The sequence below is a fragment of the Pempheris klunzingeri genome, chromosome 13 (assembly GCF_042242105.1).
Source record: "Pempheris klunzingeri isolate RE-2024b chromosome 13, fPemKlu1.hap1, whole genome shotgun sequence".
NCBI lineage: Eukaryota > Metazoa > Chordata > Actinopteri > Acropomatiformes > Pempheridae > Pempheris > Pempheris klunzingeri.
The window spans coordinates 2,800,136-2,812,028 of record NC_092024.1 but is presented as its reverse complement, the minus strand read 5'-3'; the positions used below and the strand labels follow the sequence as shown (position 1 = coordinate 2,812,028).

At 43.6% G+C, this 11,893-nt stretch overlaps 1 protein-coding gene across 2 annotated transcripts in view; it reads left to right on the top strand.

Moving 5' to 3' along the window:
* tfb1m (transcription factor B1, mitochondrial) overlaps positions 1–11,893 on the top strand; it is a 32,666-nt gene that overhangs the window by 2,271 nt on the left and 18,502 nt on the right. The window contains exons 1-6 of one of the 2 annotated variants that reach the window (XM_070841762.1): positions 5,414–5,452; positions 6,386–6,532; positions 7,089–7,240; positions 7,457–7,565; positions 7,643–7,794; positions 8,486–8,605. In XM_070841762.1, coding sequence (XP_070697863.1) covers positions 6,397–6,532; positions 7,089–7,240; positions 7,457–7,565; positions 7,643–7,794; positions 8,486–8,605 — 669 coding nt within the window. In that variant the 5' untranslated portion in view covers positions 5,414–5,452; positions 6,386–6,396. Of the gene's footprint in view, positions 1–5,413; positions 5,453–6,385; positions 6,533–7,088; positions 7,241–7,456; positions 7,566–7,642; positions 7,795–8,485; positions 8,606–11,893 lie in introns of those variants that run through there. The other variant, XM_070841763.1, reaches the window with a different exon arrangement.

Sequence of the window (11,893 nt, the reverse complement as noted above, 5' to 3'; positions counted from 1 at the left end):
CAAATTTGCAGCATTGACAGATAGCAGCAGCAGGAGAGTTTGCAATGGAGAAAGCTATTGTTACTTGAGTGAGTTTCTGATCACTGTTCAAAGAAAACATTGTTTTCGGGCGCTGCAGGCAGCAGTTTTTGGTGACAAACCTCTTACAGACTCACTTTAAACTACCTGCTTGAACACAGTGGAGCATTTAGCAGCTAAAGCACCAGATATTTGCTCAGGCGTTGATATTGACAGCAAAAACAGAGCTAAAAGAGTGAATATTGGACTTCGATTCACCAGGTGACCAGAAACACAGCTCACAATGAATGCTAATGTTGCTCTGTAGCTGCAGGTTGGGTGAATAAGTGACTCTTAGTGTTAACAAGTTCTCAACTTAAAAAGTGATGATATTTCAGTGGTGTATTTCTATAATGTCACAAATTATATCTTCAGGGTACAATGCTCCTCCACTTCCCCGTCAGCATAGACAAGGGACCAAATACAACAGTTTGCTTTTCTGCTAAATGGGAGCTTCCCTGTCTGACTCTCTCCTTGAATGTGATTGGTTGTTGGTATTTTCGGACTATTTTAATATTTGACCACACTGACAGGGCTGAACAACCGCTAAAGCAAAATAATCTAGTCTCTTTGTTTCCAGCCTGTTGTTCTGGTTAATGATTTCAAACTTATTTGTAGTTCATGTTAATGACTGACTGTATTGTTTACCTCCACACCAGCGGGTAGTTGGCTGATTTTTGTGGTCCTGTATTTAATCCTGATGATAGCAATGTATGAAGCATGGGGAGTTGAGGGAGAATATCACAGCCTGCATTTTGCTTTAGCTTAAAGTCAAAGTCTTGTCTGGTGACCAGAGGGGAATGCGGGTGAACACAATGACATTCTTATCTCTAGGTGGAAACCAAAGCAAACAAAAGACCCAGCAGCAAACCACCAGATAAACTCACTGGGGAATTATGTCAGATGGACACTTTCACTCCCTCTTTGTCAGATCTTCCGTGTTGCAATGCAGATCTGATCCAAGAGCAGTTTAGTTCACACTTAACCATTGCTGGATTTTATGGGTGTGGAGCTGACGTAATGTTTTGTTCTATAATATAAAAACACACTTCTGCAGACACAAACTGCATAGACGGCAAAGATAAATGGTCAGACAGAAACTCCCAGTGGAGAGACACAAGCTCACTCTTTCTTTGGTTGTTAACTCCTTACATTCCTTTACTCTCCCAAGCGCCACATACAAGGTCACCTGAGAGTTCACCAGCCCTGCAGCAGACTCAAAGACATTTTTACCTTTTTATTGTCCTGTACGCGACACTCAAAGTGGATCTGGGCAAAGAAAAAAACTCAGAAACAAAGCACATTTGTTTGACAGACGCCTTCCTCCCCACATATGAAGTCATCCCCCTACATGTGGTATCGAAGAGGAAGATCTCTCCGAACTGAGGTCATGAGAAGTGTATTTTGATTGAATGCCATAATTCCCACACCCAAAATGAAGTCATGTGGTGGGATTCAGCGAGGAAGAGGTTTGTTATGATTTCACTCCGTATATATAATGCCCACAGGACAGCGGTCCTGTCTGGGTCCACTGGGTCTGCAGTTGTTATGATTCATAGAAGAAATGTGGGATGCTTGAAGTAGCTGTCATTTCCACACTTATATGATGTGATCAGAAGCAATAGCACTCTGATTTAATTAGTGCAAGATGGGTGATAAATTTGTTGTTGCGAGAATTGAACTCTGTCATCCAGCTGCAAGGAAGCTTCAGGGTAAATCTTCACTGAAGCGTTTGGCAAAGGAGACATGAGAAGGAAGACAATATGATGTTAGGCAAATTCATTAATGATGTCATAAACCAGTCTTGTCAGCTGACGAGATAAGCCACACAATCTTTACCCTCTGCAAGTACACACACGTATACTTTGATACCTTCATTTTTCAAACAGGTCTATCAACACTACCTTGTCGTCACATGCTCCTCACCAGCAAACAATAGCTGAGGGCCCATCCAACAGTCGTGTCTGTCGTCAGAGTACTCGTGCAACCTTAGCAACTCTCTGTTGACTTCCACTTGTTCTGCTCAGACATCACCTCAGCTCTCCTGGGTCATTTTCAGTTTTGGGTGCGCTGACAGATGCTAACGAGCTGTCCAAGCAGAGAGAGATTAGAGCTGCAGGGAATATGGTGTTCCTGGCCTGAAGCCATGAAAGGGACAAAGGAGATTTTTCACAAAAGGGAAGGAGCCCAAAGAAAGATGAAGAAAAAGTCAGAGAAAAGCGGAGAGACAAGATTTACTTTGAGGAAACACTTTGGGGAAATACGCTTATTTTCTTAGCAGGGAGATAAGAAAATACCACTGATACTGATACCAATGTCCTGTTTGTACGGTAAATATGAGGTTAGCTTAGCTTAGCATAAAGACTGGAAACAGAGGGAAACAGCTAGCCTGGCAGTCGCGAAGCAACCATGAATTCACTGCTCCTGGTCAAGAAATAGTCCAACACAAAATGACAAATAGCCATTTTTACATTTAGTTTCTGTAGGTAGGTTTTTGTAACCAGCCTCTGTCTCCAGCTGCACATGACAGTAGTATTGAAAGAACGTTTGGCAAGAAGGTTTATAAAGGCATTTTCCAAAATGGTGAACTATTCATTTCACAATACTGCCACCACAGACCACCGTTAAAGGAGACATACTCATTTTCAGGTTCATACTTGTATCTGATGCTCATCTTAGAATACGTTCTTATACTGTGCATACTGCATACTGCTCTTCTCAGTGTCCTTTTGAAAGCTCCTGCCTCCATCCAATCAATATGTAGGAAAATGATCTATAAAAATATAAAGATATAATCAGATATTCCACACTGACTTCTGGAGTCGTTTTTGTGAGACTACTTCCGCATCCTCAGAAAATCTGAACTGGAAGAGTTGTAACGTGAGAGAGAGCGGTAGATTTAAACAATAGAAATGAATGGATCTGAAGCTAATTTTGATACTAAAGGGGTTGTAAATATTTATTTCTACAACTATGACGGAACAGAGCTGAGAGTGGGGAGAGAGTGATCGCTGCCTGGCCCAGAATCCACTCCAAGAGGTCACATGATCAGCAGATCCCAAAGTGTGATGTCACAGGCAGGGTCAAATCTAAACGGAGCATTTTCAAACAATTTACTGGAAGATGGAGCAGGAGAAAAAGAGAGAGGATGGTCTGACGGTTTATTGTCAGCACTCAGGAAACACTGGTCGTGTATGCTGATTTTTGCTCCACAGTGCACAACAAGAAACTACACTTGGACTCATATAACACACAAGTGCCACAGATGACCAAACATCTTATAGTAAATGGTCCAAAAAAGGCAAAAGACAAATGTCAGAGTACCACAAAAATACCACAACACACGTATCACAGGAATGCTGTGATGACCACAGGAATTCCAATGCTCAAGCACCACATCTTCTTTTATGTGGTGCTGTACTACTGCATTTGACAGACAAGCATGTCTAATTAGGGTTTGGACTTTCCGCTTCCGTGCACAGTAATAGTGTCCTGTCCAAATGATAAATGTACACAATGTTGTGTTTATGAAAATAATCATAATGACATCATACAACAGTGTGTGTCCTGCTTGAACTCACGCTAGGACTTACAACATATCAGACATCTTACGCTACACTACTGTGCTGTACTTATGCGATTTGGACATAAAATACAGTGTTTCGTTTTCTTTTTGACCAGTTTTACAATGATTTTGTGTTTACTGGAATGTGAAATAGAATATCGCCATAGTAAATACTTGAACAAGTACTCTACATTGATTGTCATTATAGTATACATCTGGTTTCACTTTTTGGGCTGTTAACCCTGTTGAACTTGTTACAGCATCCGTAATACATCCAGCTAAATACAGGAAAATAATACTGACTCAACTCTGAAATATCATTGTAGTGGAAGTACTGTTGAACTTATTGTAGACATCTCATCTCTTGTGGTTTCTCCGTTTATTGATGCTAGTCTCTTCGTCTAAATTACCTTGGAAATTATATACACTTAAGTATTTCAGTCTTTGTTTTTCTTCTGATCTTCCAGTCACAGTGATGACTTACCATCTCAGAAATGTTAATTACTTATGTTTCATTTCCTGTTCTTGCCGAACACACACTATAGAGCTGCTCGGAGGAAGTGACTCTCTGACACCATCCTGTGTTCAGATGGTAACATAGCTGTGTCTCCCATCAAATAAAGCCAAAGCTTCCCATGTGCTGGCTTCTCAGACCAGACTTTGCTAGTATAACAGAAAATGTACTATCTGCATTTACATTCTCGAGTCCAATACACTTACACGTGTAAAAGTCATTCATCCATTTTAAAGTAGTTAATTTTGAGTGCTTGTCTGGTTTTTTCTAACAACGTTGTCCTCGCTCCTGTTGCTCCAGAGGTCATAACTTCTACTTCAGCTGGATTCATCTACTGCAGCGGCTAACAGAGGAGGAGTGGCAGCAGCAGGTCTGCTGGCTGGTTTACAGTTATCAGATAAAAGTCATAGCTAGACTTTTTCACATATTGTGTTTTTTCCGTTTTCATCTCAATGATCATTGCTGGAATGATAAACCAACACAACACTGACATGACTAGGGCACATGCACTGTACATGGATCATTGGGAGGGAGCAGCAGACCCAATGTGACCCCTAACCCCGCCACCACCAGTGTTTTTCTTTCTCCCGTCTGTGGGGTCTGAAGCGTTCTCCCAAGGTCAGCCACAGTATGAGACAGAGCTGCCACTCATGTGCCAACCCCTGGAGGGGAAGGATATTTACATCTCTAGATCTGACACCCGTGACCCAGCGTGAGTCATGAGCAGAGCCGTGAGACCAGAGGGCCACGGGGTTCTTTCCAAACAACAGCTGTGCATCATCCAGCATGACAAAACACTTAAACAATGAATCGCTGCCCTGCAGTGGACTGTAGGCGCCCAGGCTGCTCATCAGCTTGAGCTGAGAGGTTTCAATTAGTTAAACATTGTGGAGATATCAAAAGCTGAATATAAACCTCAGTGCTGACAGTGGAGCGCCGGCGTTTACAAGCCAGGGTGGGGTTAGTAATGAAGTCTGATCAAACTGTGTATTAATGTTATGCATTAATAGAGGAAACATCATGAGAATAAATACTAACACTATAATTTGGCATTCAAGGACTAATCAAACAATCCTGCTTATTGTAGTTTTACTGTAAATAAATGCTGTAGTCCTCATCACAGAATTGCCGCCCTCTATTGGCTGTGATGCATCATTACACCAACAATGAACGGCCTTTCAAGGGCAACGTGTAATCCCGCCTCCTCCCGTCTGATTGGTCCACGGAAACATTCTCGCAAGCTAATTGGATATTCGGACGTCAAGGGAATGACGAAAGCGGATGTGTAAGGGGAAGAAATTGCACCGGTGAAAAACGTGGGTAAACTTTCGTGTATTTTGAGCTTTGTGTGCTCGTTGTGTTGTTTGTAGTTTGCTCTCAGTCTCGTGTCGGTTTTTCAGAAGCTAATGTCAAGTGTTTCGGCTGAATTCAGAGCCCTTTTATCCCACGGGCTCTGCTAAAGGCACTTGGACTAAAAAGCTAATGTTAGCTGCAAATGCAGAGTGACACAGCTCAGTGGGGAGTCCGCAAGAGTTTAAAGTCACTTGTTCGGGTTTAGTTTGCTGTGTTGTATGTCTCTATCACCCTGACCTGGAGCTGCTTCATTGTTGGTATTTCACACAGAATTACATCTGTACATGTAATAGTGTACAGACCGGAATTATGCTAAGTGCTACTGCTAATTAGACCGACTGGTAGCCTACCAGTAGTTGAAATGAAGATATTCTCTGGTGGACATGTTTTACAGACGTGTTGCGAAAGGATGGTTATCCTGTATTTTAGGTCTTTAGATTAATCGCTTCGTTTTCTCTCATAAGGCCACTGGGTGGTGCAAGAGGTCCTATAATAAGACATACCAACATCAGCTCCTCAGTACTAACGCCTCAGCTCCAGGGAAGGAGACATTGGAAATCAATCCCATGACCTGATCAAGAAGTACTTGGAATTGATAACAATTTACCAGAAATGACAGGAAGCCAAAGATTAATCCTGCCTGTTATGCATGCTGCGTGCTTTGACAGCCTTTTAAAATGAAACGCTAGAATAAAGTCCCCTGAGGCACAGCAACATTATCAGTGCCTTTCAGGGTCACTCCTGACTCCACACGTTTCATAACTACTGTGTTACACTATTACAGATGACCATTAATGCCTCACATGTTGGCCTTTTCAGCCTTTATAGACTTCAATGCTTTTCTGCTGGTGAGAAAGCTGATCATGGATTCTCTCACCTTTTTGTGTGTGTTTCAGTGTTCACCTGAATGATGGCTGCCTCGGGGAAACTCGCGTCTTTCCGTCTGCCTCCCTTGCCTACTGTAGGGGAACTCATAAAGCTGTACAAGCTGCGAGCTGAGAAACAGCTGTCCCAGAACTTTCTATTGGACTTGAGGCTCACAGGTTAGTCTGCCTCACTCCCTCTGTCTCTTTCCTTCCCTCTATCTGCAGTGCACCAATACCTGCCACCTCCTGTTCTTTGTTATTACGTCTACAGTGAGGTGAGGGCACAACAGTGTGCTTTGTCAGTGCACTTGATTGCACAGCTCCACATAGCCTTGTTTCAAGGCATTGAAACCGACAGGCTTTTCAGTATGGGTGAGGTTGAGTAGATCTCCTGCTAATGTGAATGGGCCGAGTCAATTGTTTGGAGCTCTTGCAGAGCTTGAGCCTTAATATAATTATCGGTGATGCAGTGCAGGTCTGATCTGCTCTCTTGTCCTTGGACAAGGTGACTGTTAGATTAATGCATCTTAGCTTCATCACACAGAGGCAGACAGGTATTGCAACATCTCACACTATTAATCTAAATTTGGAGAGCCGAGACTCTGATGACGACATCTGATCGGAGAGTACGGTGTAGTTTATAATGATGCATGAGTTGAACTAAGCTAGTAATTCCCACAGTGCATGCAAATGTATTGATGAAGCGCACTATCATCCATCCCCATCTTTCCAGACAAAATTGTGCGTCAGGCAGGCAGTTTGAAGGATGCCCATGTGTGTGAAGTGGGTCCTGGTCCCGGGGGGCTCACTCGCTCCATCATCAATGCCGGGGCGGCCGACCTGCTTGTGGTGGAGAAGGATTCGCGCTTCATCCCAGGACTGAAGGTAAACTGAGCAGCCACGACGATACCGGCTGACGCACAGCTTTATCAAGGTCATTAGGTCATTGAGCAACTAAAACACCTTCACCTGTCAGGTGCACGAAACCATTCAATTTATTTTCAACTGCCGCGTCGTTAGCCACCTGCAGAGTGATGGACGATTATTTAGTTTGTCTGAACACCTTTTCAGTTTTCTGTCACATCACATCCTTTACCACAGCTGCTGTCTGAGGCAGCACAGGGGAGGGTGAGGATCGTCCACGGTGACATACTCACCTACAGAATGGACCGAGGATTCCCAGTAAACATCTCCAAGCCATGGGGGGAAGGTGAGGATACGGCCGTATGGAAGGTGGTCGGGTGGAGTAAATCTGTTGAATTTAAACGTGCATGTGTGGCTCCACAGATCCACCAAACCTTCACATCATCGGGAATCTCCCGTTCAACATCTCGACCCCCCTCATCATTAAGTGGCTGGAGCACATGGCCAACAGAACAGGGCCCTTCGCCTACGGACGCACCCAGCTCACACTCACGTTCCAGAAAGAGGTCGCGGAGGTGCGTGAACACTGCGGCATGTTTCAGTTATCAGTAGGTTTATTTGTCGGGGTGCTGCTCCTCCACCTGAAACGTCAACCCTGAAAACTAAAATCTAAAATGGAGCAAAGTTACAACAACATTTTAAGATGAAGTCTAGACACAGTTTTATATTGCTCCTTTGCTGTGGAATCACAGCTGTATAAAAATATTTCGTAATGAAATATTGATTTCTTGATCCATAATTAATCCGACTTTGCAACTTAAATAAAGAAATCTGGAGTGTTTATTAAGCATGTAGGCCAGTCAAACCATTCAGAGCAGGTTTTAATGATGTTTAAGTTTTTTCTGTTAGCGACCCATAAGAATCTAATTAGGAAACACTTAAACAGTGGCAGAAGATGTATTCAGATTTGTTACTTAAGTAAAAGTGCTAATACCACACTATGAAAATGCTTATATAATAATAGTATTATCAGCTAAATGTATTTAAGTATCAAAAGTAAAAGTACTCAGGTTGCAGAAAAGTAGTCCCCATTATTGTTATATCTGATGGGTTTGGATTAATTTTACTTCGGTATTAATGTGTGTGTTGCATTTTACTGCTGTGATGTTTGATTGCAACTAAAAGCAACATTCTATGACCTCAACAATGAAGCTGGTCTTGCTGAATATCCAGGACTAATTTGTAGTGGCTGTCCTCTCCATCCAGAGGCTGACGGCCAGCACGGCCAGCAAACAGAGGAGTCGTCTGTCCATCATGGCTCAGTATCTCAGCACAGTGCACAACTGCTTCACCATCCCTGGACGCGCCTTCGTCCCCAAACCAGAGGTAGGACTGAACTTTGAGGACGTTAATGCTTCATATCTCTAAATTTAGCGCTACCGTGTGAAATCAAACAAAGCGATCAGGCCGTGTGTTAACGTGGATTTGGCTGAAGAAATAGTTTGGGTTTTTGTTCCGGGGACCAGTTTTAATACCCAGACTGTCACACCGGAGGGAAAATTGCGGTATATTCCTTGTATACTTGCCCACACATGCACACTCTCTGGAGGTTATGCTGAAATAGGATTTCAACTTTCAGAACACATATAGCAAAATCATTCAATGTTCAGAAAGTTTAGCATTAATGTTTAATGTAAAGAAGCTTTAATGACTTCAACCTATAGCACCAATGCTGAAATGGAGGCTGCCGGGACAATCTCAGCAGATGGACACATTACTATTTCACAGTTCTTACCCCAGTGCAGGGTAGGAGTGGGATCTCCTCACATCTCCCGTTCTGCGCTCCTCGCCTGGTCCCATGCTCCCGTCAGAGTCCCTCATCATGTCACCATCACTCATCCCTCCCTCACTCTTCTCGCTTCAAGGCTTCATTAAGACTGTGTTGAATCAGTGTTGTCTCTGTTCCGTCTTTGGACCCTTTCTAGGTTGTAATGATGCCTGGTGGGTATTTGAGATGTGGCACGATCACACTGCGCTTTGTAATGAGGGCCTAGTTCTTTTTTGGGACCAATTTCTCTCTCCACGTCTTTCAGCCGATGTGCGTGTGTCAGTGGCAAAAGAAAGGCATTCACTCTTATGTAACACCAGAATTTTTTTTGTGTGTGGGGGGGGTGGTGGTGAGGATTTATAGTAGGACCAGAAGGCACATTAAAAAACAAAAGTACTGCTGCAAAATTTGACATATCAGTGTTGGCTAATAGACAGCTCCGCTGAGATGTATTTTGAGATGACAGGCATACGACTCTTTTGAAAGACGCAGGAGCTCGCTTACATCTTTGTTGAAATGAAAACATGTTTTTCCTCTTCCTGAATTAAAGGATAGGTGTTAGGTTGATGTCAGGAATGGACTTTTGGTCCCTAGAAGATGTTGTGGCTCTTTAGGACACCCGCTGTTGGTAAATATTTAATCTTCTGTGTGGTGTAAAACGCGGCAGAGTGAATGGGACCAGTGCTGATTGTTCATTCTCTTAGAAGAGATGGCTCCCAATGATTATTTCATCACACTCGGCTGCCTTTCTGTGCGATTTGTTTGACTCTTGAGTGGCTTATTTTCGCGTGTATGTCAAACTGTAGCTTAATGGATTTCAGCCTTGCTTGTCTACGGCTGCAAATGTGCACACATGTGCATGAGTGTTAGCATTACATGTACAAACGTGAACACCGTGGACTCTCCCCACATGTGCGTGCCCTGCAGATGAATCGGCCTCCCACATGCCCGCTCAGGCCATCTATCCCCACTAAATGTTTTTATGGGCACTTGGTCCAGCTGATATCATTAGGAGAGATGATGGCTGTTTGATGAGCAGGTCTTCGGCTGCTGGTGTTCTATAAAAGATCAGAGAGCACATAGAGTATGTTAATGCTATCATCCTCCCTGCATTGTGCAGCCCCCTTTTTACTAGTGTGTCATGTAGTATAATTCATAAAACACTCCACAGCTCTGGATTGTTTACTGGTGCACACCAGAGTAATTACGCAGATTTGCATGAACAATAAAAATGTCCTGCCTGATTTACAGGACAAAATAGATGGATGGGAGGAGGGGGACACGCAGGAATACAGACTAAAGCAGCGGTTTGTCCATAAAACTGACCTATATACTATCAGAATGCAAAATACAGAAAAATATTGTCAGAGCATAATTCCGTAAAATGTAATGAATACTATCTTGGGTGTTGATACTGCACTAGTTATAGGGCTCTAGTGAAAATGAAAATAGCTATATACCCCCATTTTGTGGACAGAAGTTAATGATAATGGAGGCCTTATGCTGCCAAATATCAAAGGTCTCCCTCTATATCCCTGTCGTCTGTCCCTCTCTCCATCACTGCAACGTGAGTGCTTGTGTGCCTCATACCTATAGCCCATAAATCAGCGCAGCGGTCTAATTGTTGGGATTATCTTGTTTCCACAGAAGCTTTGGGATCACTGATTGTGTTCATTGAGAGGGCTTCGTTCAGACCGAAGCACAGCTGGGTTTTCTTTTTGTCCGCTTTCGGCGCGTCTTTGTCACATCTGAACCCGAGGCTCTTAGTCCTGCTGGGAGTCTGCAGCCGTGTATCGATAAGACATTGATGTGTTTACCAAGATTTCTGAATGTTCCTAATGTCAGTGGTTGGCTGGCAGTTTTTAGATGCCCCCCCCCCTCACGTCACCAACAGCAACCCTCTCACTACAGTAAATAAAATGCGCAGGAGCAGGTGCTGCAGTACACATATGGCAATTAGTGAAGTGTGAAAAACATCAGAAGTGGTTTAATACTGCGTAATTAAACAAACAGCGAGCTACAAAGAGCCACAGGAAAAGCGATGAAATTATTGAACCTTTCCAAATAACCACGATGAGAAAATAGCCTCAGTTAAAGGCGGGGGGGGGGAGGGGAAGTGCTGGCCTATTTGAACCTATAGGATCTGGCCAGTGCAGGCTAAAGGGATAATGAGAAGGGAAATGTTGAATCCATTTTAAATTAGCAGCTGCTGGGGCTCATATTGACGTGGGGTGGGTAGATAGGCTCTTATCCTTGCTGTTCAATCTGTCTGTCTTGTTCTCCTCGCCCCCGGACTGCACCTCTCTTGTGTCACATTGAGTGACTGAGATTGTCCTTGAAGGTTTCTGAGAGCAGCGATTGGCTGCTTTGATGGTGTTCCCCCAGGCTCGGAGTGCCCTAGGTCTGTCCTGCTGCACATCACACCTGCCTCCCTTTCCTTATTAGCCACCCTCCTCCTGTTAATTCTCACATAGACAGACAGATTGAGGGAAATTGCTTCTGTCATTCACAGCTATACACATATCTGCAAGATCTCTCAGAGGAGGTAAACTGCGAATAGAAATGGCTTTTCTGCCGCTGCTTTGGCTTTTATACACATTTCTAATTTGTATTCTGGTCAGGGGTCAAGGAGTCCATGCCGCCACCAAGCGTCTGCATCTTCACCCACTTCCATCTTCACCGCCTCTTCACATAGAAAATAGCTGATTTGCACAGAGTAACGAGTGTGTGATGTCTTGCTCATCTCTCATGCCCTGCCTCTCTGCTTCCTCGGCAGAATGCGATTAAAATCAACTTGTGTCCGTCACAGGCTGGTGTATAAGTTGCGCAGTAGATGCTCCATCACG